This window comes from Aspergillus thermomutatus, assembly GCF_002237265.1.
Source record: "Aspergillus thermomutatus strain HMR AF 39 chromosome Unknown NODE_15, whole genome shotgun sequence".
NCBI classification, from domain to species: domain Eukaryota; kingdom Fungi; phylum Ascomycota; class Eurotiomycetes; order Eurotiales; family Aspergillaceae; genus Aspergillus; species Aspergillus thermomutatus.
In genome coordinates, this window is record NW_020798063.1 from 73,982 (window position 1) to 101,615 (window position 27,634).

Sequence of the window (27,634 nt, forward strand, 5' to 3'; positions counted from 1 at the left end):
GCGCGGCCAAGGCCCGGTACTAACGCCGGTCCATTCGGCCATCTCTTACTCTTTTGGGGGGGAGGGGGAGATATTTGTTTTTCTTAGAAAATGAGATTTTCAGAGTGTGAGCCTGACCATTAGACGGCCACCTTGTCAACCACTTGACGTAAGGGAACAGGCTAACAGTTCTTTTGTACTCTTTAGGAATGTCCGGCCTGCCCATGTTTTACCACCACCTGTCCTGCGAAAAGCCAGCATTATCTCTCGAGAATCGAGATCGCATAATGCCAGCAACACCCTGGACGGATGGTTGTCTGATTCTATATAGTTCTTGGGCTTGTTGTCCCCGCCTACCTCCAAGAAAAATGACTGAGGATTTCCACCAACAGCAGAGCAGCGCTAATATAAAGCCAAATGCTATTAACCCTCGGATGGTCCCCAAAGGTGTAGGTTCCGGAACTCCACAAAATAATGGGCCGCTTGGTGGCATACTCCTATCGAACAGGGTGGAAAACACGGGGATATTTTAGGCTGGGGCCCCAAGCCACCCCATATTTGTCTGCTACCCTACTACTACTACTCTAATGTCTCAGGGATGGCAAGGTTGCACCTATCAGCACCGACGACAAGACACTTCCAGGGCGTGTTGCTAAGCATTTCCCTAAAGACGGACAAAGTCCGGTGGGCATGTTGTGCTTACCTCTCGTGTGTCTGTGCAGCTTTTTCAATCAAGAGAATAGCCGGGTCTAGGATGTGAACCAACTCTGACTCGAGTGGCTCTAACCTAGGATTGTGACGCTGGCCTTGTCTAGCTGGCGCCTCTCTGGCGATCTTATCTTGATGGGCTGATTTGACTCAGTGGTTTCGAGCAGGGTTTGTCGAACATGGACACGCCAGTGAAGTCACTGAGCGGATAAATACGTTTAAGCGATTGACTTTTCTATTGCGTGGTCGATCTGCTCCGGCTTTCGTGCCTGCCGGGTCATCTCCGGCATGTGTGGCCGTCCTCCGTATAAGATGCGCTTCCTCACCCTCAAGGTGACTCCTTCTCCGCTTCTTGAGAAACCCGTCCTGTAGGCTCCATAGTGTATGGCCTTTTGTAAGACAAGAAGGGCGTTGTCCTCCTCGCGTTCACCATGAAGCTACCAACGTCCCCCAAGATATACAATGTCTACTTCGTCGCTGTGATTGCGACTGTGGGTGGCATGTTGTTTGGCTTCGACATTTCGTCGCTCTCAGCGATCATTGGAACCAAGCAGTATGTCGCATTCTTTGACAACCCGCATGGAGTTCGCCAAGGTGCTATCAACTCTGCTCTCGCCGCAGGATCGGTTGTTGGCTCCATCATAGCTGGTCCTATCTCCGACAAGATCGGCCGCCGAGACTCTATCATGTTTGCCTGTCTCTGGTGGTTGGTTGGTACTGCTATCCAGGCTGGTGTGTCTGGCTTTGGAACGCTGATGGCTGGCCGCGTTTTGAACGGTGTCTGTGTGGGTATTACCTCATCCCAGGTGCCGGTCTATCTGGCCGAGATCAGCAAGAAGGAGAAGCGTGGTTCTATCATTGTCATTCAACAGGTCAGTCAATCCTCCCCCTTCAATTTCATTTCCATTAGACCGTGTGATATTGCTTGGATGAGAAAGACACTAATACGCGTTCTAATCCACAGTTGGCAATCGAGTGGGGTATCTTCATCATGTTCTTCGTCGGCTATGGCTGCTCCTTTATTGCTGGTTCGACTTCCTTTCGTCTGGCATGGGGCCTGCAATTAGTCCCGTGTGTTCTGCTGATGATCGGCTTGCCATTCCTGCCTGAATCGCCGCGTTGGTTGGCCAAGGTCGACCGCACCGAGGAGGCGATTACCACCCTGGCCAGAATCCAGGCCGGCGGCAATGTTGATGACCCGCTTGTGGTTGCCGAGTGGGAGGAAATTACCACGGTGCTCGCAGCCGAGCGAGTAGCAGCCCCGGGCTGGCGCAAGTTTTTCGTGAACGGTATGTGGCGCCGTACCATGGCCGGCTTCACCTGTCAAGCCTGGCAGCAGCTCTCCGGAGCGAATGTCATGACATATTACGTCGTTTACGTCTTCCAAATGGCAAAGTAAGGCCGACATATTTCCGAGGCATCGCGACCTGAAGGCTAACCGAGTGGCAGCTTGTCTGGAAACATCCTATTAGTTTCGTCCGGTATCCAATACGCACTGTTCATTGTCTTCACCTCCGTCATCTTCTTCTACATCGATAAGACCAGCCGGCGCAACCTCCTGATCTACGGAGCGCTGGGAATGGCTGCCTGCCACTTCGTCGTGGGCGGAGTTCTGTCGTCGGGAGAATACGTCCCGGAAGGTGTAGACGGCAACCTGAACGTTCAAACCCGGGTGAGAGGATCCAAGGCCCACACCGTCATTGCATTCTCCTACCTCTTGATCATCATCTATGCCCTGACCCTGGCGCCCGTCGCCTGGGTCTACGCAGCGGAAGTCTGGTCCTTGGAGACTCGTGCATCGGGAATGGTAAGCTTCTTCCCCCTCGACCCATTTCGCGACTCCACTAACATATTGACCTACGTAGTCTATCGCTGCCGTCGGCAACTGGTTGTTCAACTTCGCCCTCGGCCTCTTCGTGCCCCCGGGCTTCGCCAACATCAGATGGAAACTGTTCATCGTATTCGGAGTTCTGTGCATCGGAGCCGCGGTCCAGGTGTTCTTCACGTAAGTGCCTTTCTCCTTGAAATTGATTCAGCACCATTCCAGCACCGGACCATTCACTAACAATGTCCTGAAGCTACCCGGAAACCTGCGGCAAGACCCTCGAAGAAGTGGAGGAGATGTTTAGCAAGAACGGACCGAAACCATGGCATACCAAGCCCGGTCACTCGAAGCTGGACCACCTGATCAAAGAGGCTCGTGAAAAGGGTCTACACGTCAAGGATGTTGGCATTAAGACCGAGACGGTGGAGGATGTCGAGGAGACCAAGGCCGCTGAGGCAGCTGTCTAGACTTTGCTGTGGTCTAAATAATCCGTATGATGGTGGCTTTTCGCCTGCCTGTGCATGCCGAGTCGAAGGTCTTCACCTCCGAGTGGTGGTGCATATGTTCAATGGCAAAGTTGCAGAGCCTGCACCAGACTATGACCGTGTAGTTCGAGGGTGCAAAGTACTTAGTATAATAATGAAACTGAAACCAGGAGGATCACTCCATTGCTCATCTGGAAGTCTGGAAAGAAATGGGAGAAAGATACCTAGTCATTGATTGCACAAACTCCGCCTGTCTATATGATTGAATGCAAAAGGAAACGCTGTGGAATGGAACAGATATAAATCATCATAAGAAACGCTGAACGGGACAGTCATGCAATGGGTATCTCTAGCCAGTCTGGTGCGCATGGGAAGATGCAAATAGATGAACCACTGAGAGAGAAAAAAAAAAAAAAAAAGAGAACATGAAGAGAGGAAAATATCAGAACCCATCAACATAACATAAACATATCAACAAAAGCAGAATGCCACCGAAAGATCAAGAAGAGAAAAAAGAGAAATCAATCCTCAGATTCGGATTCGTACTCGGAATCCCAATCCAAATCGACGAGTCGGTTGACAGCCTTCGAGAAAGCCCGGCCAAGATCCCGGTAGAGATCATACAGCACCAGTCCGAACTGCTTGTTCGTCTGAGGCTGGTCCCGATGCTCCTCGTAGTACGGCGCGATGCCCTTGGCAAACTGCAACCAGAGGCTGTTGACCATGCGGTCTACATTCTTCTGTGCCAGCATGGCAGCAGGAGATTCTCTCTTCTCGGAGGGTTTGTCGTCGGCCCCAGGCTGAGCCCGGGGCTGGAGCTGGGGGTGTGGATCGAGATCCGTACGGGGACGCCGCGCGGGTCGCTCTGAGGCGGCGGCGGCGCCGTCGACGGCATCGTGCGGCCGCTTTCTGTCGCAGGGGCTGAAGATTCCGAGGGGAGGGCCCGAGGGATCCGGCTTCGGTTTCTGGTCGTGTGCTGGTTGTGGGTGGCCGAGCTCGCCGTGGAGCATGACGGCGTCGAGCGCCAACTGCCGGCTCTCGTCCGGCCGAACCTTGGACAGATGGAACGCGAGATCAAGACCCTGAAGCAATCGGCCGTCCATGATGACGAATCGATGCGGAGGCATTCCCCAGTGGCTCGGCTGGCGCTCCATTTCCTCTGGTGGAGGCAGATTCTTCGCCCACTCGAACGTCCGCTGCAGCTTGAGGGCGCGCGCGAGTTCCGCCTGCTCGAGCTCGGACTGCTGCACCTTCTCCCTGCGTTCTTTCTCCTCTTTCTCGACGCGCAGCTCGCACCGCGTCATCCAGTCGTCGATGTCGGAGGCCAAGTCCTCGTCCATATCGCCTAGATCTGGGAGGGTCTTGTCGGCGTCGAACGCCGCCCAGAAGGCCTTTCGTTTCTCGACGTACTGCTGGATCCGTCGCCGGCACGACTGCCAAGAGTACTTCCGACCGGTGGATTTGAGGAGTAACTCAGAAATTTTCATCCAAAAGCTCTTCGGGTACTCGTGTGCGTCGTAGCGGTTCATGTACTGCTCGCAGAGGTGGAAGAGAGACTTTTGCTCCGGGAGTGTAAGGCGTTTCCCCCGACCGGAAAAGTCCTGCGGCGAACCGTCGTTGCCATCTTCGTCTGCTGGCATTGCGGTCGGCCCCGAATGATTGGGGGTCGGTAATTGAGTGGGTTCCTGTATTTGTGTCGAGGGAATCACCATGGAGGGCGGTTTGGCGGTCGAGGCTGAGGGATTGTGGATGTGGTGCTGGTGGTGCTGGTGGTGGAACGGGGATTGCGGTGTGAGGCCCGACCGGTGCTTGAGGGGATGGCTGAGCATCATTCTGTCCGTCATTATCCGTAAACCTTCCTCATCCACACTTCCTGTTATTCCAGCCCAGCCGCCCGATAAAAGGACAAGGGAAGAAAGAAAAGAAAAGGAAAGAGAAAGGAAGGATGGAATGAAATGGAGGATAATAAAGGCGAGAGGCGAGGGAGGATATAGGGAGTACGGGCGGGAGAGCCGAGCGATCGGGGCACCGCAAACTGGGAAAAATCTCGCCAGTACGGAGTAACTCCCGTAGTTAGACAACAGTGCTAGCTAGCGTAGGAGTAGAGTATCGGTACGGAAGGTAGTTATTTGCCTCCTGCAAATTTTCCGACTAATCATCTGATAATAATACCTACCTACCCATAGTTAGGTCCATACCCCATTAAAATACGAACGAACGTACTTATCGCCGGGATTTCCGCGTGGTACCGCGTCTCGCGTCCCAGAGAACACGTGATGATCGTTGAGTAAGAGTGTAAGAAACTCTGACAATTGATGATAATGAATATCCTCGAAGTTCTATCAATTGTTGGGCAAAGACTCGGAGGATGAGCAAAGTCTGGGATTGAGGCAGCTTCCTACATAAAAGCAACGATGCTGGACGATCTTATGATCCATGTTGAGGACTCGATGTCTTGGAATTGGGCATCCGATCGTACGACTGCTCATGCATCTTGAGGTGATAGAATCAGTCACCGAAACGAACTTATGGATCCGTTGACTAACAGACTCAGGAAGACCCATCATGATCGATATCAATCATCATCGTCATCATCATCGTCATATCCAGATCTCTATCCGCTCTAGATCGGAATGTCTTTGGCATACAATTCCTCAACTTAATCTGAGGATTTGTATTTATTCCCTTTGCATACGTTCATGCCCCTGAGTACATTCCAGGACCGCCATCTGGGCCTAGCGATCGTCAATCGATACGGAGACGTTACGCTGTACGGTTAAAATACTGCCTCGGCTGCGATCTGCTCCATACCTAGTCCATGCACTCCCCTTTCCAAGCGCAGATCTAGTTCGTTCGCAGGGCTCAATTGCTGAGGACATCGAGGGGCTCACTGCTGCTTCGCCTACGCATTGAATCTGATGTTCATGGCGCTAGCAGAGTCGCTTGGATTAGCCAAGTTCCATTATCTTTGACGAACTGGTATCGAATAGAACCCCCCTATCTATACAGCTTTGTCGGTTATTTCCTGCGCAGGAGCGCCGTTCTCGGAGTACTAATATTGGGAGAGTGAGAAAAGGAGGACGCTCAAACTTGCTTTTGCAGTTTTAATTATCGATTGCTGGGATTTTAAGGTTTGATAACTGACATAGCCAGCGCTGGATTTACTCTGGAGTCTCAAACCGCTAAAACCATACATACCCGGACACACATCTAGTCGTTGAATCTTCCCCACTTCCAGGCCGTCATTGTCTTGCTTGTAGCCATGGAATCGCGACCGTCTTCCTCCCCGTTACTGGAAGCGGTCTCTTCCGTCTACCAGGATAAAGAAAACCCCCACAGATTCCTGGCCAGTGTCTCCCAGGAATGGACTACCCAGCAGTACGTTTAGCCGACTTGCGCTGTGATGATGGATCCCAGCAGCTCAGAAGCTGACTAGAACAGCTCCGTACTAGGAGGCTTCCTGCACGCACTGATGCTGTCCGCGGCGAAGAAGTTCATCGTTGCGGAGCTCGGCGATGGACGGTTTCCCGACCCCGTGCATGCATTCGTTCAGTTCCTGAGTATGGTTCCTCCTGGCCCGGTCTCAATCACCTGCAAGCTCTTGCGTGTTTCGCCGCGGCAGTGTGTGGTCAACGTGGAACTGGTACGCTCTCCTACTGCGCTATGGAAGAAGCCGGAACCTCCCGCTACTGTCGGAATCTTCACATACGGTGATCTGTCCAAGGAAAGAGGTCTGTCGCAGGCAAGCGACCCTGCTTTGAGGATCCCTGCTCCTCCGCGTGAGACTGAGTGCGTCACCATCGATGACCCAGTGGTTGATGCGACTCCCGTCACGCGGAAACTACACTGGGTAGCGCCGAGGTCTGCAAATGGGCTCTGGGGTCATCGACTGGGGGGGCATCACCGCGAGGTCTGGTTGTCCTTCCGCGATGGGTCGACGGTCTCCGACTTTCTGCATCTAGCCTTGCTGTCAGATATGGTGAGTGCACACGGAGATCTACCAAACGAGGCTGAAAGCTGATTGACCGACTCGAACAGCCCCTCCAGCCTGCTGCAACCCACCAACCAGGCTTCTACAACCGCTACGCACTGTCTACACTCTGCTTCTCCGTTGAATTCAAGCAACGGCCCGACCCGTCCACGCAATGGGTGATGATCCGGTCGAACTCGCACATGGTGTCCAATGGCCGCTATGATGTAAACATCCAGATCCTGGCAGAGAACGGCGATATTCTGGCTCTCAGCAACCATGTCCTGTATATATCAGAGCTTCGTCCACGAAAGGGTGCTAAGATGTAGCCAGGAATTCTTCGGCTCGGACGCAGATTTGTTCGTCTCACCTTGTGCCCTCGTTTTGTAATGGTCGAGCTATATATTTAATATCACAGGCTACAGGAAGAAGCCTGCCTTCCAGCACGAGAGATTGGAAGCAGGGATCGCTTGAGGTATTCGACAGACACCTGTGCTGATTACTGCAATTGCAAGCTGCTCTGAGATTGTCTAGTCACTTGTCTCCTTTAACTTACAGCATGTTCTCCATTGGGAAATGGGCATAGGGCTTAGGGCTAGGGCCAGCTTTTTGAAATGAAGGATTAGTACAATCAAAAAAAGTACTAACATACTGAGGGCCAGACTTTTCTTCTAGACTAATGCATGCACAAAGCAGGAAAAAGCGCAATGACACCAGCACGACTACTAATGTATGACTCCTCTGTGTTGTGACATGTCACATCTTTCCCTGCTGCCACCCACCTAATGTACCCTCATCACGCAAAGCACAGGTCTAGTCCTCCATCCCCCAATCCAGCTCATATTTCCCCTCCATTTATTCCTGCTACTTAACTTTGGACACTGATCAACCGCTCCAGCCGCTATCCAGTCAGTACTCAAGCAGCCCCACCATAGATGTCATCCATGTCGTACCCCCCATGGCCATGAAAGTACAATCCCGCCATATCAAACTCATCATGCTCGATCGCAGGCACATCGATATCCCCCGCAGCGACGTGACCGATCCCCTGACCTTCCTGCTTAACAGCACCACCAAACGCAGACGAGAAGCTCTCCGCGACATCTTCCATCTTCATCGAGGCCACCGAAGCAGACGAGGCACTGGGCGTACTCGCAACAGTCAGATCATGCACGACCGCAGAATTATCCACAAGCCCCGTGAGTATCTCAGCAGCCTCATTCTTCACCTTGCTGTCTTCCTCCGAGACCCCGTCGTCGAGGAAGATCGCCTCCATGAACGACATGCCGTTGCCGTTGCCGTTGTTGCTGCCACCACCACCTCTGCCCTGTCCCCGTTGGGTCGGAGTGGAGAGCAGCTGGCTGACATTGCTCTTCCTGCTTCTTCCGGTGCCGTTGGAAGAGGAGGGTTTGGTGATTCCGCCGCGTGGTCCGCGCGGGGTCCGCGGTGTGACGCTTCTGTTGCCTGTGGTGCTATTCCGGCCGCGCGGTAGCTCGGTGATGCCCCTGCTCAGTGCTTCGGCTTTTATTTCGTCGGCCATTTTGCGGTAGCGGCGGAAGCGGCCTTCGATGGCGTCGTAGGTGGCTCCCTGGCCGAAGAGGGTGGCCATTGCTTGGTATTCGAGCTGCAGGGCGGTAAGCTTGGTGTTTATTTTGGGGTAAGAAGGTAGAAACCTTTAGGCCTGGATGAGCTGCGACGAGCACTGCGATCAGACGTTCGGTGGACTCGTTGGCTTTCCAGTTGACCATTTTGTCGTTATCTTGGAGGAGAGTTGGGGGTTGGTACTTGTACTTGAGGGGGTGTTGTGAGGAATAGCGGTGCAAATTGCTTGAAGTTAGGTAAAGTAGATGGCATCTATGTAGCCCAGGGACATTTATAGGGATTCCGAGAGAAGTGTGTTTCTGGAGATGGCAATGGGTAGTGGCAGGAATCACAAAAGAGACCTATAGTTCAAGTGGTCAGCCACAGACTTCCCTCTGATTTATATGCATACTGACTAGAAGGTGAGAGAAAAGGGCATAATTACAACACACAACACTGGGGGACTCTGTCAAAATTGCCAAGTTGTAGGAATGATGTAGACTAGAGATAGTCTGTGAATGTCCTGGTCGAGTACAGGTACAAGTAGAAGTGGTGATCCGAGCACCAAGCAGTTGATAAGGAGGGGAAGAGAGCAGTAGACAGAAACTTAGAGACATGAGCTCTGAACCCACAAGTAAAAGGATAAAACCCCTGCAATCCGCCTTGAATGTTGTAGTTCTCGAGACTCTGTAAATGCGCATTGGCAACAAATCCTTGAACTTAAACCAATGGCGATCACCAACAATTGACCAAACACAAGAGCGGGAAGAAAGCATCAAACATCCGATGCAGATAATCTAACGCCATCACCCATACCTAGATGTGCGGATAGTTGATAGATCCATCAGACACACAAAGATGCAGGAACATCCTGGACGGTGATGATGCCAAGATGGAAGGATTCTGGCGATGACTCGTGGATTTGAGGACTTGGGCTGGATTGTATCCCTACACCGCTTGTCTGCTGTAAGGAAGTAAAGTGACAGATGGATGATGTTAAAAGTGTTGTATAGGTGATCTGGTTGGGATACAGTAGGTTGTGGAAGATGACAACTCTAGCATACAAAATGCCTGGGAAGGGTGTGGTGTGCTACCACAGACTGTCATCCTCCAGAATTTTAGATGAGGGAATTACAACAACACCAGTGAGAAGTGGATGATCCTGTACTTTAAGACCTGGGATATTCACTGCCACAGCTACAGACTCAGAGAGAGAAAAGGCTTCAGACCTGCTTCTTCCTCTTCTCTCGGTATTCCTCTGCAACACATTCCCTCAACTCTTCACCTTCTTGCTCTTCTCACCTTGACGTACCTTGATATCTACTTTCTTTACCTCTACACAGCTTTCTCCTTACTTACTCTTACTCTTCAAATCTCCTCTACCTCTTCATCATACCCTTTAGCTACTCACTTGCCCTCTTCTTCCACTCTGCAAAACACTCTACTCAACTTTCTCAAGTCTCAACCGCAACAATGCCTATGCGTTGGACTCCGGAGAACGACCAGCTCGTGAGTACCTACTCTCTCCTCATTATGGAAACCAAGACTGACACTATGACTCAAACACTAGCTTCTGCTTAAAATCCTCGAGACTCATGACCTATCTGTCGACACAAACAAGGTCGCTTCTGCCTGGCGTAAGTTCCTACCATTCAGGTCCCTCCAATCTAGAACTTCATATATGACAACCACTAACGCTAAGCAGCCGGTACCGATGAGAATGAAAAGCCTACTCCTCGCGCCATTAGAGAACGTCTCGTCAAGATGCGCCAGATCGTCAAGGCCTTCGGAAGTGACGGCTTCAGCATTGGTGGCAAGACAGGCAGCGAAACGTCTACCCCGAAAAAGGCCAAGAAGACCGCTACCCCCGTCAAGACCCCTAGCTCCACCAAGCGCAAGCGCGGTGGAAAGGTCGGTGCCATCGCTGATGTGAACGAGAACGCCAACCCTCTCAAGAACGAGGAGAACGTCATCAGTCCGGTCAAGATGGAGATGGGTGAGGACGAGATCGAGACGCCGACCAAGAAGAAACCGCTCCAACCCACTCTTTCAGGAAACCAAGCCCAGGTCCAGAGTGGCTTCGTGAAGACCGAGATATCTGACGAGTCTGCTTTCGGTAATCTAAGCACTCCTACTAAACGTTCCCGCAAGGCGAGCGTTCTCCCCGCTGGTATGGTCAGCTACGAGGACGACGAGCAGGGAGAGGATGATCCTGAGAGCTCTGCTTCGGAGTTACTTCCTGACGAGGCGGGTGTGAAAACAGAAGATATGGACATGATGAGCTTTGCTTGATTTGGTTCTGCTGGTCTCCTCGTGTTTCTGGTTCATGTGCCTGGGAGTTGATCGCTGGTTTGGAGATTGCGAAGGCAGCAAGGCCCTACATATTCTTTCCTGTACCTAAGGTAGTAACAACCACGCTATGCAATCCATGATTATTATCGTCAAAAAGTCACGAACGAGCAGTTCTTACTGTACTAAGTAAACGCAAAACGACCCTGCCGCGGAACACGGCGAGGGGGCATAATCCAGCTGGATTAACAGACTGGGCATGCTATGCCTACACAATGTTGCCAGAGTCCAGGACCTACAGTGGAAGGCGCAGCAAACTCAACGTAACGATTCAATTCCCAAGTCATATTCCAGATAACGACTACCCTAAGACGCCAGTACCACAGGCACCGCGTAAAGACCGGGCTCACCCCCATAAACCATAGATACCAGCTACAAAACCAGAACACAACGCAACATCACAAGTACGAGAGCAACACTCATCACCAGAGAACCGATACGTAGAAGCAAAACAGACAAGCTCAAGCGCCGTCGACAGCAGAACCGTTCTCCTCCTTCTTCACGGCCTCTTTCTTAGCCTTCTTAGGACTGGCGTTATCCTTTTCCGCGGCGTCACCATTGGCATCCTTCTTTGGGCGGCCACGCTTGCGCTTCTCCGGAGTAGCAGGGGCCGAAGAGTCACCGTCGGCAGCGACGACAACCCCAGCATCTGTTTTGAGGCGTCCAATTCTGTGCTGGATAGCCTTGACAGTGCAATCTGTGGTCATTTCGTGTCAGCAAGCTCCGCTCCTGAATATTTCCTGTACCTATCATATGACTTGTGGGGATACTGACCAGGTCCCATGTACTTTGCAAGAGCTTCGTAGTCAGGCTTAATGTTGCTCGTGCTGAGGACGCCGAGGAAAAGCTGTTACGGTCAGTCTTGGTGTTCTTTAAGCATGTCGAAATGCGGCGTACCTTTGCATCAGCTTTGTGGCTCCAGGTCATAGGCATGATGTCTGATTATTTGGAAGTTTGAAGAGAAAGAGAAGTCTTGTGAGGTGCGGTTGTGGAGTATGTATATTAATATGAGAGTAAGAAGAGTACTTGAGGGATGACAGGTCGATGTAGAGTAAAAGGAAGGTGGTGTAGTGAGGAGAAGAGGAGAGGGGAGTTTAAAAGAGCTGGGTTGTTTATCTGTGTTGCTTTAGCTGTGCCTAGCAATGACCTGAAGCGGAACCGGAGCTAAGTAGCTATTTTCACTTGGAACAGTAACACAAGGACCTTATTCAAGCAGATAGGGCCTCCACCAGAGTTGAAATAGTTCCTATTTACCAAGCTGAAGGCTGATTGAGAGTGTCAAGAGGTCACACTGGGGGAGCCAGAGGGCGATATAACAGGAAATATGCCTTAGGCTACCTTAGAGACTGGCTTTATTTCCTTGCACTAAGCACTACAAGCTCAAACGTGAAGAGTCGTGGAGCTGGTGACCCCGTTCATTCAATATACTCCTAGAGAGATAGGTATCTCGAGACCCGGAAGTTGTACTCAACCACTATCCGGCGCGCTCGAATATAAATTTGTTGTATGCTTCAGGATGGTAGGATGTGAAGTAGTCATCGTATAATAACTCTTCTCTGGTTTTCTTCCGCGTCTTCAAATCGTCGAATTGCCGGAATACTCGACCGAGGGTTATGTAGAGCTCTGAATAAGCGAGTCTAGGCGATGTCAGTGTCCGACAACAATCTCGATTCAAATCAGAACGCACTGCATCCCAACACATTGCCGGGAGCCCTTGCCAAACGCGAAGAGGTGCTTTTCGAGGGCACTGTAAGTGGCAGGGTTCTGCCAGCGCGTCGGATCAAACGTCTCTGCGTTTGGAAATAAGTCCTCGTTTCGATGCAGCATCCACGAGCTCATGCTCACGATAGACTATATCGCTTAGTGTCACTAACCAAGAAAAGGATACATCTGTTATACTCCCTCTGGGAAATGGTAACCATGGAACTCAGCACCAGATTTGGGAACGACTCGTGGAAGTCGGCCAACGACACCGAATGACAATCTGGATTGTGTAAGTGGTCATCTTACAGTCCGGTGAGGTATGCTTACCGAAGTGCTTCCTTGATCACTGCAGTCTACATAATTTAGTTCATTATGCTCAATGCAGTATGAGTGCAACGTACCAAATAGGGTAATTTCTCAAGGGTCACAAAGTCCATTTTCGCTTCAGGGTCTGGAAACTTCCCTCTCAGCTCTGCTGTCAGACGTTCATATATCTTTGGATTGGAGACGACATTATATGCTGCAATCGTCATTGCGTTACCTGTTGTATCAGCAGCGGCGGCAATGAAGACATAGGCATCGTCATTGAGTTCCTCGATAGTGGGCACTTTGTATCCTTCCGCGGCGTCTGGTCGAAGGAGTTGGTGGAAGACTGTTTTTCGTGAGACTTTATCACCTCTTTCCACAGCCTCCTTGACTTTCAGGATCTGGTACTTGGAACGCTGAACAGGAATACAAATCAGTCCCGACCACCGACACAAAATAGGTCATGATGAGAAGGTGTTTCTTACCTCACGATGCAGCATCAGTCTTGTCAGTGGCTTGCTCATCAATTTGGCGAGCCAGAATGGAGTCTGAATAGCCAGATCTCGTATGAAAGGAAATTGCTGGAAGAACCAAAATGCAGGACCCATATCGCGGAGCATATTGAATAGCTCAGCCCCAAAGTTCTCCTTGCCCAAGCAGCCATAACAATCATCGAATGCATAGTCGGTGATGACATCAATGGAAATTCCCCGAAATCCGTGGTGCAGGTCAATGTATCCTGTAGACTCGAACGCCGATCGCATCCGAGTTACCAACTTCTTTGCCTTTTCTTGTACGACGTCTTCTAGCTCAAAGACCATCTTGCGCGAAAAGAAAGGATTTAAAGCTGCTCGTTTCACCCGATGGAGGTCATGGCCGGGAGTGGTGAAGGTGGCATTATCTATACCAAAGCCACCGTAGAAGGCTTCGCTTTTGCCGAACCGCGATCCAAAATAGTAGATCTTGTCAAGATTTTCCGGGTTACTGAGGTGGATCTCGTCTGGTGTAATACGTACTATTGTACCAAAAGGAGTAGAAGAAGGATGCTCTTGCGAGAAGAGGTCCTGGGACCTTCGCCAAAGGATGGAAGAACAATCGGTAGATGATAACCCAGACGTCCCGAACCACGGTTACAGCGATGAGGATGGCTGCGAGCTGCCATGTGATAGACATATTGAAGGATGTAGCAGCGATGTTCATTCTGGCGCCTTTTTTGAGCAATCCAAGAAACGAAACAAACTGGCTGAAGAATGGCAGAAATGACAAAGAAGTAGGTTGCGTATTTAGCACATTTAGCGAACTGTCAGTCGGACGGCACCAAGATGCCAGCAGGACGCCAACCACGCTCCTCCAATCACAACCATTGGCATGATAAATCAAATAGTGACAATTTGACAATCATCAGAGACAGGGGATAGAACCCCGCTATCGCATCGTCCTACGTAGCAGTGTGGGTCGGTAAGACTGATGGCTACATCATGAGCATGCAACCATGCACGATGGCGGACATTGCATGAGACCGTCGCAGAGCACTCACCCAAGTCGAACCAATAGCCATTGGCCCCAAGCATCACTGTCAATTATCACAAGAACTACTGAATCATGGTTTATCTATGTCCCGTCGTGTCTTTTTGTAGTGATTCGGTGCCGCCTTGCTACTTACTGGAAGTCATGAGAAAGGTGTATCGAGATCAGCTGCCGGCACATTTTGAGCCAAACCTCGAGACTTGATCTATATCAATGACGATACCTTCGGGCTATTCTTTCAGTGATTCAGCATGGATAGTTTAATCTCTCTTTAGGATTCGCAGGACAAAGACGCAAGGCCAGACGCAAGGCTTCCGGATGCTCACGTAGACTGCATGCGATCCAATGGACTATGAAGTAGGAGCGAAGGCGAGAGACATCTTCTATCAAATCCAGTATATGCAGCCTTAAGCATTGAGATACGCAAGTATCAATCCTTACTTCGCGGCTATCGCGAAAATCTTAACAGTGACTTCCATCCGCGTCATCTGTATGTGAAGGAGGATAACGACATCAGTCGAGGTGACAGAGTTTACCATCCTCGTCGAGAGCGACTGTCTCTTATCAGAGCACGATGAGACTTGATCAATCATTCTTAGTCGCAATTCCTGACACCTAGAAGCGAGCACGTTCGGAAAAGTGGCAAGCTGAGCTGGCCCACTGAAAGGGCGAGGTGAAATATCGAGCAGCTTCTGCTACTGAAGATTGGTTCAAATATTGACGCCAATGGTGTGATTGCTGCAAGGACTCGGTGATCAGCCTGCGTGCTTCAATGTGGAAAGGGAATGACACTTTACAACAAAAGAAATTGTTACTATGTCCCTGCTGCTTCCCTTACCAAGATAGGCCAACTCTAAGGTGTCTTTTCAGCAGCAAACCTGACATTATGGAAAAATTTCCGCCCTTGATGCTGGCTTTTGGAGCACTTTATGAAAATCTCTTCGATCATGTCCTTGATAGACATGAGCGGAGCATGATGATTTGATGATTTTGCACCGGAGATGTTGAAATGATGAGTGTCCATCATTCCGAATAAGAAGGAATCTGTTCCGAGTACCTAGGGAATAGAATATTTCCCTACATCTGGTGGAGGATTAATATAATGATCAGGCATTGAAAAGTCAACTTTGAGAGTCAACTGGTTTGCTTGAATGACTTCATTGCAACAATCAGCTGGCTTGGATCCAACCTGCGCTCTGGCAACTCGTTGCAAAAGGCGTTTTTTTGTCTGTTCCTGACCGTGTAGCTATACGGCAAAGTGGTACAATAATCTGTGTTATGGTGTCACGTTGCACCTCAGTATGTTTTGAGTCGACTTCAGAGACCCCGGGGCTTGTCGATTAACAACAACATTTTACAGAAATGCTCGAGGTATGGCGGACACAGTCGATTATCTACCAAGCCACTGTTGATGCACAGCTGAAACAATGTCGTCGAGATTTTTCAGACTTTACTGAATTTTCCCTCGTGATAGGTAATTTCGACTTGTGGCTACCTATATCTCACCCCGTCAGTTGTCAAGGAACCCTCAGCGGGGGAACAACACTGTTATATCACTAAGAAAGTGATTCAGAAAACAATGCTGTGGATACACAGACACTGTCGAGAGTAAGTCCATCCCTTATCGCGGGTACTCTTCATTTTCTCTAAACGCAAAGCAAGCACCGTGTTTCGGAGCTGACCATTTGCTTTAGTGACTGCCAGCATGGAAGTAGCCATATCACCCTGCCTGCCACCACCGCCACATCCTTGTCCCTGTAAGGCGAGAACAACCGTTGTGATATCAACAAATCAACAGTCGGCGGCAACATCAGCCCTACAGCGTTAACACTCAAATCCTCATCCCCTTCCGATTTGCTGCGAGCAATGACACGACAATATCAGACGGCGAAAGTTCCCTACGCAGCAAACCACGACACAATAACCTCATAAATGACATGCATGCCGCAATCTGGCATAATGGAATTACTCCCTGCCTCATCGACTGATTTTCACTCGGATAAACCAGAGGAGCGGGGTCAGAATGGAACAAAATCATTACCCCTCAGGGTCCACTGTTGAAGTGGCCGCCAAGCGCCTCGATGGCAGCACACAGGTGGGGACAACCCTCAACACCACAATATGGCGGTGACTCTGCATGCTCCTGTACAATAATTGTGGCTGGTGGTGAAATATTGTTGCCTAACACTTTTGCATCTCAGGCCAAAAGAGGATACACTCGCATAGGGCTAGGGACGCTGTTCGCTGCTCAATGTCGCACCGGCCACGGTGGTACCCACCAGGGTCCAAAAAGGCGCGACCTGCGAGCAAATAGGCCAAAGCCAGGTGGTTAGCACAATATGTCGTGCTATAAGCTATATGGGTAAGGGCCCACATATCAGGACGGTGATGGGGTATAAAGCTAAAGCTGTTTCCCGAGAAGGGGAACTCTCGTCATCAGTTCAGATCAATCAGTATCATTCCCTTGAAGAAATCCCCTTAAGTCTTTCCTACATTCAAAATGAGCTTCCACCTCAGCGCTGAAGACATCCGTATCGAGGATAACCATGTCCTCGTTGCCCGACTCCGCAACTCCAATGGTGACCTGCAGGACGCCCAGATTGACCTAAACCACTTCCTCGGAAATGACAACGGTACTTCAACCCCCAAGAATGACTCCTATGCAGAACGGTAGATGACTTATAGACGCAGGCCACTTTCAATGGGAAGGTGTCAACTTCTCCGAATCCGCCGAGGATGTTCACTTCGCTATCGAGGGAGGCGGCGAGGTTCCCGTCCTTCGGGCTCGTTTGGCAAACACGGAAGGAGAATACCAAGATGCTGATGTCAACCTGTCTGAGCGCGTTATCAATGTTGATGGCCACTTTGAATTCCAGTGATTGATGGTGAGTCCATGCATGGTCTATTGCGCAGCAGACAGTTTTCGCAGATCTAACATGGTTTAGAATGGTCACGGCGGAGTTTGCGCAGGTTGTTAATAACATGATGAGCATAGGGTACTGTATATGAGTTTATGAATGGTTCACATCCGTTGTAGGTAATTAGTCGGATACCCGCTGGTTATTAGCAGACATTGTACCTGAGAATGGCAAAGGTCGAGAATTGTTGCTGCCCTGATGTAGTTCTGCAATTAGTGGGCTTGCAAGGTAGTGAGTGGTGAAGCTGTAGGATATTTCTACCACCGTCAGAGATAGCTTCGCAAGTGGCGAGCGTAGTTTCGCATTCGCGGATACCCATATTCCAGTAAGAGTACACGGTATTGGGGAACACTCATTTGTAGAGAAGAGAAATTCTGAAAACACAGAGCCACCAGGGTATGAAACTTAATGCGCCCATACCGTTGACCATGATAAATAACGTTCTTTATCCCGGAACCCAATATCCTCTCAAGACGCCGCTTTTTTGGGGTGCTCCAATTAGGAGAATGACATGAAGAAGCAACCATGAAACCAATCGAGCGCCTGTATTAGAATTTGCGCGAAGAAGAGACCCTCCAACACCAGAGCAATGGGGAAATAACGTAGAGATGGAAAGACAAAGAACCCGAGGGCGTTGATATCACCATGCATGCCCTGCCGCACTAGCATCGAAATCGTTACCATTCCAATCTTCGTCACCACTGAGCTCATCATCAAGAAAATCTTGCTCATTGAACTGCAGTTCAGTCGGGCGTAAATTGTCGATTCTGACCATGACGATATCGCACATGCCTTGGATAAAGAGGTCTGCATGGCCACCATTCGATACTCGGTCTGGTGTACTCAATTCCACATTATCTTCAGCTTCTGAATGCTTGCGTTTCGCAAGGCGTGCGCTTTTGCGCTTGGATGGCGTGGATAAACCGCTATGATGTGCTTCAGACTGAGTAGCAGCATCATTTTGGTCAAGCTGCGGGGTTTCCTTGCGAAGAGTGTGAAGATCAGGATTCGGAGGAGGGCTCCTTCTCAAAAACACCCTCTCCATCTTTCCAATCCATTTCTCTCTGAAAGATGCACGGTCACGCCATCCGATCTTCAAGATGGCGCTAATAATCAAGCGGCGCAAGTTGCGAAGCTCAGACGCGGAATCGATAAGAGATGTGAAGAACACCTCAGCCGTCGTGTCGTCCCATTTTCGCAATTGTATCAGCTCGATTTCTTGCAATGTGGCGGGCCAGGTTGGCACCTCAGAGGGACTAAGCAACTCGCGGAAATGTGGCTCAACATCGTGATAACTGGACCAGTCATGCATAGATATGTCCATCTTGAACCTTTCAAGAACCTGGCAAAACTCTGCTAGTCCTACAACGAATGACATACTCAAATGCCTGTTGTGATTAAGGTTGAGTTCACGCAGATGCTGCCCATGAGTGGCGAGAAATGCACTAAGATTTGAGGTTGTTACTTCATCGCAGTTATTGATTGTGAGGGACGTAAGTGTTGAGGGCATATTGAGGAGAAGATGCTCGTTGACAATCGAGCACTCGGAAAATTCCAGCCGATGCAAATCTGGAAGCTCCTTGATCGCAGTAGCGAGGATCACTTCCCGCTCGTTGGACAGCTCCGCGGTTCCATCGTGATCAATGTCTTCTGAAGCAACATGCAACAGCCGTAACTCCCTCAAGCCACGAAACGCTCGGTCATAATGTTTGCCGAGCAGGAAGGGAATCAAGCGCTCCGCTTCCATAAATCGGCTGTTCCAATCCCAGCTGCGCAGGTGCACCAAGCTCGAATTCATCGATTCGAATAGACTCTCGGGATAGATCCATTTAGACCGCTGTATGTGCCATGGAGCGAGGCCAACAATGAAGTCGTCTTTGTGATACAACCGCACTTTTTTTACTTGAGGGGTCTTTTCGATGAGCCTAGGCAGTTCAAAATAACCGAGCGTCGGCCCGCTTTTGTGGAGCAACAGGGTCTCCACGTCGACGTGCAACTCTTGGATCTTATTTCTATAGTTGGTTGAAAGTGTCTCCTGCGGCTGACATAGCAGGTTGAGCAGAGCATGGCATTTGATAGGTGTCAAAGGCGGACAATGGTAGAGGGCTGCCAATGCTGGCTCATGAAAAGCGCGGCACAACAAGGCAACGCTCACAAGCCATTGCGTCGAACTGTTCCTAGTTGCCGTCTTCTCATCCACCAGAGGAAATGATGCACGGAAGAAGATATCAAACAATATGTGGTAAGGAAGAGTTTGCCAAGGTGGTATGACTTCAGAACCGACCGGGAGCATGTCATCTGCTTGAACCTTTGGACGCTTGTTGAGGGGTCTACCTAACTCCAGGCGGCTCTTGACGGGGGATCGTTTGGACCTTCTAGTCTGGGACCTAGTTTTCACTGTGCGATTGAGTCTAGGTCGAGAAGACGTGCCATTGCTAGCAGATTCGGGAAACGGGTAGGGGTATCGAGTTGGAGCTTCAACAGGCACCACGGCTGAAGCGTCCTCGTTGGCAGATTGCTCAAAGTCGTCATCTGTAGATTCCTCGCGATAAGAAATCGGAGCTCTATTCGAACTGCGTGGACGCAGCGAAAGCGACGCTCGTCTAGATCGCTCCTCGCCAGAGTCGGTGTCTTCGTTCAGCCGATCATCCGAACTGCTATCTTCAAGATATGATTGCACTTGGGTACGGCTAGTGCGAATAGGACGAGACGAGCTAGATGTCCGATGACGGGGAAAGCGCATTGAAGAAGACATGATTGCTTAGAGTATTCGCCCTAACTTCAGATAGAAGATCGGGTCGGCAGCAGGTAACACATGGCCCGCCTGTCGGTCAGTTACTCAAACACCGGAAGTTCAGATAGGAATGGGGACACAGGTGCTAGCATCATGTGTTGGTAGACCTAGAATCAGCAGAAGGGAGAATTAAATGAGCGTGCTTGAATGAGAATGGAGTAGGAGGGCCTCAAGAGGACTGATGGGGAGAGAGAGGATAATGAGGTCAGTCGGTGTTGCCGTCGATTATCGCCCTTGCAAAGGTTTATCGATAAGAGAAAATCAGCATTGGTCTTCATACCTGAGGCCACGATCACTCTAATGCGGCCTAGTGTTGCATGTGACAGCAACTAAAGTCCCAGGCACCCACTCCCCCGCCCCTAAGGCCACAACGCTAGTCTTAGAAGGGTAACAAGCAGAATCCCGAAATAGAAACAGTCAGCGGCCTCTCTTTTAAAGCGCCAGTCGTCCAGCCACTCCATCTCTCCTCTTCTCCCCGTTCCAGACCGAAACGATGGCGTTTACATGTCCAGACTCGATATCTTCATCCCGTCCATTCCAATGCTGAGTATATATCCGTAATTTGCTCGCTCCTTGTTGACATATAAGCCGGCATATTTATGCGCTCGATCTGGGCTGGTCCCTGATCTACAGAATTCTGTTTATTGCGATTCAGTCACACTTGGAAATCATAGCATCTAGTGTTGCGATTATGCGCATTTGAGCTTTGGCATCTTGAGTTGATCCACTACAAATGCAAATGATCCTCGGTTTTCTATTCATTCTCAGATCCGGTTCAACGGTTCAAATTTCGAAATCAACAAGTCCTTGTTTTTGTTCGTCTTGATTTTTTTTAATTACTCGCAATGGAAAGCTCGTTCTCCAGTGTGATAGCACAATCGGATCGAAATGACATTGGAGGAACACCGGTGGTTATCCAGCAGTATGCGAGATACTCCTCTACTTTGGAGCCAGGGTTACAGAGTGCCTCTTCGTTAGGGAGCGCTCGCAGTCGGTTAGGAGCCTCAAAGTCTCCTCCCCTCCATCGCAAAGCGACTCCTCGCAGCCTGCAATCTTCCCCTACTGGTTTACGGCCAGTCGTTCCTGCGACGTCGGCTACGCGCTCAGGGCCGTCGATGTCTCCTCCAGTTTATGATACCATTCGCCAGCGACAGGCTAGGGACCCAATGGATCAGGCAGACTCGCGGGGCTTGCCCTCTCGTGATATCAGTGATGAAACTATCGACGATGCCTATGTGACATTCATTCTTTACTGTAACCCAAACGTTCCAATTTCTGCAGACACCACTGAGCTTCGAAAGACTTTCCGATCTCCGCCTCGGAGTGATGGCAAAAGCTTCAGCATCTTCACCCTCTGGGAGCTTATTCGGAAGCTGGACAATAAGGAGCTGAAGACGTGGATCCAGTTAGCAATCGAGCTAGGCGTAGAACCCCCTTCGGCAGAGAAGAAGCAAAGTACGCAAAAAGTTCAGCAATATGCGGTGCGACTCAAGGTTCGTTAAGTTGCGCTTACCCAAGGTGTCGCGAAGGTGCTGATATCTCATAGCGTTGGATGCGCGCAATGCATGTAGATGCCTTCTTCGAATACTGCCTTGGCCATTCTCATCCGTACTACACCCAGCTTCCGGCCTCCAACGCAGCGGTTAGTGACACTCGCGATGGCGTACCGCTGGAAGAAGATCTTGCCTTGCGTGCGCTTGTCCCTGAGTGGAAACCGAAACGTGGGCGCAAACGGGCCGAGGAAAGGGAGCAAGCTAACGAGAAGCCGGTGAAAAGACCTCAGCTGGATACTTCCGTCGGGATAATGCAGGCAGGCTCATTTGCAGATCACTCTGCAACCTTTCCGCAGAGCGCCATCCCATTCAGTGCTTTTCCTGACAACGATCCATGGATGACTGCTGCATCATCATTCCCAGCTGATGGCTCTACTGACAACCAGCAAGGCCAAGAGCTTCGGTGGAGACCTCTAGATCGAGACGCATCGCCTGCTGGATATCCACAGTCAGCGATAATCCCGCGAGGCCATCATCCATCAGAAGTTCTTCTTCCAACGGCAGAGCCACGCTCGGCGATCGATCCGTCCCCTGGTGAAAAGTCGCGATCTAGGAGGCGGCATGGTCCGGCAGTTTCTTCTGCCTGGCCTAACAGCAATGCATCGATCACTGGGAAGACCCGGGGCAGACCTCCACAGAGAGGCGTTGTCTCTGGTCCATTCTCCACGTTTCCCGTGAATCCTAGTCGGACTGATTCCAGGCAGCGTCAGAGTCCCGGGTCAAGATCTTCGCCTGCTATTGTGCTAGAGCAGAATTCCACAATTCGTGCAGACTCCCAATATCAACAGTCGCCTACTCCCTTTCCCCATGCGACTGCCAGGCCAAACAAGCTTCAATTACAAGTTCCACAACACTTAGGCGGACCTGTCCGCCTTGCCACACCACCGACGCTAATGGTAAATGGAATGAGTACTCCATCTGCCTCCCTTAAGGTGGAACCTAGCCATCGGAACGGCTCTACCGCTCATTCAAGTGACTTATTTAGCGGCAGTACTGTGCAAACTGTCATGCCGCATACGAACGCCATTTCTCTATCTGATAATAACGCGGCCTTGGAGGTTAGCTTTGACGATGTTGCCCGTGTTCTATCGGGCGAATTACTCCGCGCAAAGCTCACAGGCCGATCAGTGCCTCTGGGCGCTGAGGAGGCTCGTGCCTTGGCATTCTCCGTCGTGAGGCATTTGAGTGCTACTTACGTACGACTTCCCTCGGGGCTATCGGCTCTCGCATCAGCTCTTTATCTCGGGCTTGGAGGGCATTTTGGCTTCACCGGTCACGCCCAGAGCTCCATGACAGTGAATGTCGGAAGAGCGCCTATAGCTGCTGGGGACGGTTCAACGATGGCGGCCGATAGGACATCGTCCAATATCATCTATACGATTTCCCATGAATACAAACACGGTTCTCAGTTCTCCACGAAAGTCGTCTACAGCGATACGGGCATCTCGAATATGGATGTTGGTAAACCTGAGGAACCGTCCCGAATGACTGATGATATGGACAACAGCGTTATTGAACTTGACAGTATAACCGATGCGGAATACGGAATCGACGGTGCAGAAAGCACCGTGTCTGAAATGACATGGAAACAGCGTTACATGAAATTGCGAGCACAGATGCAGAAGAGGGAGCGGTCGCTGTCCCAGTACAAACGCAAGATTCTCGAGTCAGTGATGGCAGACATATGAAGACGCCAACTGGCTTGCCCCACTCGAGTCGGCTTGCGCCAGCACGATGTTAATCCGTCTGCGTATATCATCTGAATACTTATAATGATACCCTTGGTTTTACTTTTTGATGCCACCTGGCGTTCGATTCCAAGTCGGAACCCTTGACATGTCATGGTGTCATCTGCAGTAGTCGCCAGCTTGTGATGCTGGGTTCTAAAGTTCGAATTCTGTTAATAGATACCCCCTGCGCAAATGATATGTTTGAGATGTGACACGATTTTTTACCTCAGCGTAGAACATAATGAAAGCATAAATAGGGCTTTGTATTTATCTCGGTGCTCTTTGGCTAGAACCACTTGACGCGATGAAATTTATGACTCAAGATTACGAGCGAGTCAATGCGCAAACATCTGCTTGAAAGTCACAACTGAATCAAGAACATGAGGCCAATAAAAGAAACCAAATGTCCAGCCCCCAAATTGCATAGCAAGAAATCATGCTGCAACAGCAGCCCGCGGCAGAAAACACAGAATCAAGCTACCTCCTCAGTGTCCTTCTTGACCTTCTTGACAGCAATATGATCGTCGCCCTCGGAGTTGCAAAACTGGTCAAACAGCGCCTCGCCGTCGACAGCAGTCGCATCAGCGCCCTGACCCTGCTCCTCTTCAGCATCGGACACCTCTGGCCCCTTCACGGGGCTCAACCTCTGCTCAACCATTCTCTCTGCGCTCTCAACGACAGTCTCCTTCGACACCCGAGCTTTCTTTGTTCTGGTCTTGCTACTCTCCCCTGCAGCCTTGCGCTTCGCGGGTCCCGGACTCTCGCCCGCCTGTTTGGCTTTGGTCTTCTTAGCAGGACCAGCCTTGGCAGTTCTGGTTTTCTTGGGAGTAGAGTCCGGAGAAGTTGCGGCTGCAGCTGCGTCGGGTTCGGGTCCGGCGGTGGTCGTGGTCTCGTTGTAAGCCTTGATCAAGCGTTCGTAGCGTTTTGCGCTGGGCGGAAGGTTAGTTCACAAGGGGAGCTGTTTGTGAGGTGGCTGTGACGTACGCAGCTCCTTTGGTGACGATGTTGCATTCTTTGGCGACTTCGTTGAAGTCAACCTGGGCTTTGGTTAGTGAGGTCATTCAAAAGGGGTTGGGGTTCGGGGGTGGAGATCGGACTTACCTTGCTTGGTTTGGTGGGTTGGTCTTTTGGATGGTAGATTGGGTGGGATATTGGATCGTAGATGTAGGTATGGTGTTGAAGTTCGGATGGTATAGGGAGAAAGCTGAGGAAGTTGAAGAAAGGGGCAGTCTTTAGAGAGAATAAAGAGAGCAAGGAGCCAGAGGGAGTGACCTCGAGTATTCGAAGACAGAGGTGAGAGAGAGGTGTTACGAGAGGCAGATCAACACAGTGACCGAAAGGATAAAGAGATCGTAAAGGAAAGGTGATGCCAGAGAGGAGTGAATATGTGAAGTAGACCAGGTCACTTATTCTGAGCTTTTGAAACAGTCAAGCGACAAGAATGACTTGCTTCTCAAGTGTTTCTAGGCTATGGGGAAACAAGAATTGACGAAGGGGATGGATAGTTGAAAGAGTCTATTGTTTTTTGATTGGATTTGCGTCTGTATGTCGCCTCTATCGAGGGTGTATCGATTAGCGATATAGTCTTGTATAAGCTCTTTACGGATTTATTGTATGCTATTGAACAGTCATCGATGAGCTATCATTTGTTTTCTAACATAAATAGCACCTATTCTAGACCTAAGGATGAGCTCCAAACAAATTCAATGCTTAGAACTTCTCGGTAGAGAGATAGTGCCACAAAAGAAACATCAAGGCTCAAAATCAAATACGAAATTTCCAGATTAGTGCTCGTATCCTCCAGAATCCTAGTTTTTACCAGTTCGACTGTGATGACTGTTTCCATCCTGAGGTCGTTCGTCACGCTGATCCGAAAAGTGGAAGAGTGTACCTGCTTCGTACCTACGCTATCAGTCATGGTGTTCCCTTATGTGGGAAGACGGCGTGACAACTTACAGTATTCATACTCTCGGCAGGTCGTTTAAGCTTCAGCTTTGATGGCGTCGCCCTCCTCCATCTTCACATCTCCGTTGTCTTTAATGACCGGAATCTCGACAGACTCCATAACGGCCGGCTGCTGGGCGACGACCTGCTTGCCCTTGCCTCTTGGACCGCGCTTTCCGGTAGGCTTCTTGGAAGCAGAGACAGAGCCATCGGTGTCCACAGGGCCAGTGGCAGGAATTGGCTTCGAGTTGGCCTTGGCTCCCTTGCGGCCAGCAGCAGGCTTGCGAGCAGGCTTGGAGGGAGAGGACGGGACCGTCTCGCCAGGAGACGAAACATCCTCATCGGCAGCAGGACCATCTTTGGCAGCCTTGCCAGTAGCACCAGCCTTGCCAGCCTTGGTAGGGGTAGAGGAGTTCTTGCACTCCAGGTTTGCGAATCCATAGCGCTTGCGCAAAGCGCGAAAACGGTTGCCGGCTGATGCCACATTGCTGTACTTCAAGGCAGTGGCAACTTTACCGATGTCGACCTGGCTGCTTGTTAGAGGTATTGCACTTCTATAGAAGATAGAAACATGAAGAACTCGTGTTGACTGACCTGCTTAGACTCGTTGAGATGCTTGAGGCATTCAATGATAAAAATGGCATCGGCGCCATTGATTTCCTCGCCGTTGGTCTCGGGGTTGGTGGACGACATTTTCAGTGAACTAAAAGTACTAATGACTGTCAAACACAGCTTTGAGGAAGGTAACAGAATCTTCAGGTATTGAGAGTTCTTGAAGGGAAGTTGAACGAGTTGATGCAGAGACAAGGTAAGATGTGGTATGGCTATGTGGGTGACATGAGGGAATAATATGGTATGAGGAGAAGAACAAAACAAGATCACAAAGGAGGGAGAAGAGAGTGATAGGGAGTGATATCTAGGAAGAAGAGAGAAGACAAATAGGTGGCACGATTATATTTGTAATAGCACGCCGAGAGGTAGGGGCTGGTGATCGTTACGGCAACACAGAAGGTGAGTCTGAACTGTGATTGAAGTGAGATATCAATGCTAAGTGATGGACCAGACCACAGGTAAAGTGAGTTCCAGAGACTCACTAAATCGGCGCTCATATCAAGTCAATTTGTGTGACACTAGACTGCCTCTATGCTTCATTCCGGTCTCTGTCTGTCAGGAGAGAAACTTAAGAAACAGTTCTCGTATGGCTCAGTAGCCCTAAACAGAATCTGAAGAGAACGTGATGACTGAATAGTTGCATTTCATGGTTCCGAGCATCAAGGGATAGTATACTTAATCAGCTAGTCAAACCACATTGAAAAAAATCGAGCCATAGAATACATTTGCGACGCCGACTCTATCAAATCATAGATCCAATTCACACATCGAGAATCAAATGGACATAAGCCAAACATCTTAACGCCTCACCGTAAGTCATGCAACAGATGCTCCACACTCATCACGAATTTGCTCATTTAATTTCTTCCGGCCTTGTCAATTCCTGTCCTACTGTTCTTCCTGGAGCGGTTCAACTTTCACGGGTGTATCATGCACTTTGACTCCGGCTTCCGGCTCGGGTTCAGGCTCAGGCTCAGTCTTGACAGGAGCCCATGTGCTTGGACCAGACTGCTGATGAAAGGCCAGAGGCGGAGAGAGCGGGAAAGCAGGGACAGGCGCATACATGGTCAAAGTTCCCGGGGCCACAGTCAGTGGAGTGTATGGGACCATCTGCGGTTGGACAGGCTGCGAATGCATCACTTGAGCGGAGGCCTGAGGGATTTCTGCCAGATTCTGGACTTCTTGACCGTACGGATCAACCTTAATGTAGGGGTTTGACTCGTACGCAGGACCAGCGTTTTCTTGCTTCACTGGCGGCTGGGGGGCCGCCTTGTCCTTCTGCAGATCGGCTTTGCCGGCAAATCCCTTGCCAGTCTTTGCGGGAGTCTTCCTGGGGCGAGAGGAGCGAGGTGTAGATGTGATTCCTTCCATTTGCTGTCGAAAGCGAGAGTAACGCATCCGAGCAGCGTGGCCGTTGGAAATTTCAAGCTGCGACGCAACGAGGTTCCAGTCGATCTGTGGAGGCACATTGTTAGCTACAGTCCACAACGCCTCCTGGAAGTTCAAGAGGAAGAAGGGTTGACTGACGGACTTCAAGTCCAATTGCTTGATGATTGTGTAGAGGAACTTGGCCGTAGGGCCATCAGTTGGCATCGCCTTGCTGCGTCTGACGGTCGTCATGGCTGACTTGGGAGCGAATGGTTTGTCTG

At 50.3% G+C, this 27,634-nt stretch overlaps 13 protein-coding genes across 13 annotated transcripts; 5 read left to right on the forward strand and 8 right to left on the reverse strand.

Moving 5' to 3' along the window:
* Positions 1–1,118: 1,118 nt before the first annotated feature.
* CDV56_107233 (sugar porter family MFS transporter) lies at positions 1,119–2,979 on the forward strand (the record flags this gene model as incomplete). The annotated part of the gene is made up of 5 exons (XM_026760852.1): positions 1,119–1,559; positions 1,652–2,082; positions 2,137–2,494; positions 2,553–2,692; positions 2,766–2,979. 5 exons carry the CDS (start codon positions 1,119–1,121, stop codon positions 2,977–2,979), a joined length of 1,584 nt encoding a protein of 527 aa, XP_026617924.1.
* A 539-nt stretch (positions 2,980–3,518) lies between these two features.
* CDV56_107348 (uncharacterized protein) lies at positions 3,519–4,841 on the reverse strand (the record flags this gene model as incomplete). Its single annotated transcript, XM_026760967.1, has 1 exon — positions 3,519–4,841. The coding sequence occupies one exon, from the start codon at positions 4,839–4,841 to the stop codon at positions 3,519–3,521; it is 1,323 nt and encodes a 440-aa protein (XP_026617925.1).
* A 1,418-nt stretch (positions 4,842–6,259) lies between these two features.
* On the forward strand, positions 6,260–7,296 carry CDV56_107468 (thioesterase family protein; the record flags this gene model as incomplete). The annotated part of the gene is made up of 3 exons (XM_026761087.1): positions 6,260–6,375; positions 6,439–6,976; positions 7,036–7,296. The coding sequence occupies 3 exons, from the start codon at positions 6,260–6,262 to the stop codon at positions 7,294–7,296; spliced, it is 915 nt and encodes a 304-aa protein (XP_026617926.1).
* A 587-nt stretch (positions 7,297–7,883) lies between these two features.
* Positions 7,884–8,715, reverse strand: CDV56_107548 (uncharacterized protein; the record flags this gene model as incomplete). The annotated part of the gene is made up of 2 exons (XM_026761167.1): positions 7,884–8,591; positions 8,641–8,715. The coding sequence occupies 2 exons, from the start codon at positions 8,713–8,715 to the stop codon at positions 7,884–7,886; spliced, it is 783 nt and encodes a 260-aa protein (XP_026617927.1).
* Positions 8,716–10,021: 1,306 nt separating this feature from the next.
* CDV56_107630 (uncharacterized protein) lies at positions 10,022–10,840 on the forward strand (the record flags this gene model as incomplete). Its single annotated transcript, XM_026761249.1, has 3 exons — positions 10,022–10,057; positions 10,119–10,185; positions 10,254–10,840. The coding sequence occupies 3 exons, from the start codon at positions 10,022–10,024 to the stop codon at positions 10,838–10,840; spliced, it is 690 nt and encodes a 229-aa protein (XP_026617928.1).
* A 518-nt stretch (positions 10,841–11,358) lies between these two features.
* Positions 11,359–11,830, reverse strand: CDV56_107690 (uncharacterized protein; the record flags this gene model as incomplete). The annotated part of the gene is made up of 3 exons (XM_026761309.1): positions 11,359–11,594; positions 11,672–11,744; positions 11,795–11,830. 3 exons carry the CDS (start codon positions 11,828–11,830, stop codon positions 11,359–11,361), a joined length of 345 nt encoding a protein of 114 aa, XP_026617929.1.
* Positions 11,831–12,371: 541 nt separating this feature from the next.
* Positions 12,372–14,080, reverse strand: CDV56_107731 (cytochrome P450; the record flags this gene model as incomplete). The annotated part of the gene is made up of 7 exons (XM_026761350.1): positions 12,372–12,534; positions 12,585–12,748; positions 12,797–12,881; positions 12,929–12,954; positions 13,003–13,323; positions 13,393–13,891; positions 13,932–14,080. The coding sequence occupies 7 exons, from the start codon at positions 14,078–14,080 to the stop codon at positions 12,372–12,374; spliced, it is 1,407 nt and encodes a 468-aa protein (XP_026617930.1).
* A 2,854-nt stretch (positions 14,081–16,934) lies between these two features.
* CDV56_107887 (CVNH domain-containing protein) lies at positions 16,935–17,313 on the forward strand (the record flags this gene model as incomplete). The annotated part of the gene is made up of 2 exons (XM_026761506.1): positions 16,935–17,067; positions 17,126–17,313. The coding sequence occupies 2 exons, from the start codon at positions 16,935–16,937 to the stop codon at positions 17,311–17,313; spliced, it is 321 nt and encodes a 106-aa protein (XP_026617931.1).
* A 679-nt stretch (positions 17,314–17,992) lies between these two features.
* On the reverse strand, positions 17,993–20,107 carry CDV56_107918 (uncharacterized protein; the record flags this gene model as incomplete). Its single annotated transcript, XM_026761537.1, has 1 exon — positions 17,993–20,107. The coding sequence occupies one exon, from the start codon at positions 20,105–20,107 to the stop codon at positions 17,993–17,995; it is 2,115 nt and encodes a 704-aa protein (XP_026617932.1).
* Positions 20,108–20,991: 884 nt separating this feature from the next.
* On the forward strand, positions 20,992–23,387 carry abp2 (putative ARS binding protein Abp2; the record flags this gene model as incomplete). The annotated part of the gene is made up of 2 exons (XM_026761642.1): positions 20,992–21,639; positions 21,693–23,387. The coding sequence occupies 2 exons, from the start codon at positions 20,992–20,994 to the stop codon at positions 23,385–23,387; spliced, it is 2,343 nt and encodes a 780-aa protein (XP_026617933.1).
* A 514-nt stretch (positions 23,388–23,901) lies between these two features.
* Positions 23,902–24,490, reverse strand: CDV56_108118 (uncharacterized protein; the record flags this gene model as incomplete). Its single annotated transcript, XM_026761737.1, has 2 exons — positions 23,902–24,358; positions 24,414–24,490. 2 exons carry the CDS (start codon positions 24,488–24,490, stop codon positions 23,902–23,904), a joined length of 534 nt encoding a protein of 177 aa, XP_026617934.1.
* Positions 24,491–25,410: 920 nt separating this feature from the next.
* Positions 25,411–26,066, reverse strand: CDV56_108169 (uncharacterized protein; the record flags this gene model as incomplete). The annotated part of the gene is made up of 2 exons (XM_026761788.1): positions 25,411–25,899; positions 25,968–26,066. 2 exons carry the CDS (start codon positions 26,064–26,066, stop codon positions 25,411–25,413), a joined length of 588 nt encoding a protein of 195 aa, XP_026617935.1.
* Positions 26,067–26,873: 807 nt separating this feature from the next.
* CDV56_108201 (uncharacterized protein) lies at positions 26,874–27,605 on the reverse strand (the record flags this gene model as incomplete). Its single annotated transcript, XM_026761820.1, has 1 exon — positions 26,874–27,605. One exon carries the CDS (start codon positions 27,603–27,605, stop codon positions 26,874–26,876), a length of 732 nt encoding a protein of 243 aa, XP_026617936.1.
* Positions 27,606–27,634: the final 29 nt, after the last annotated feature.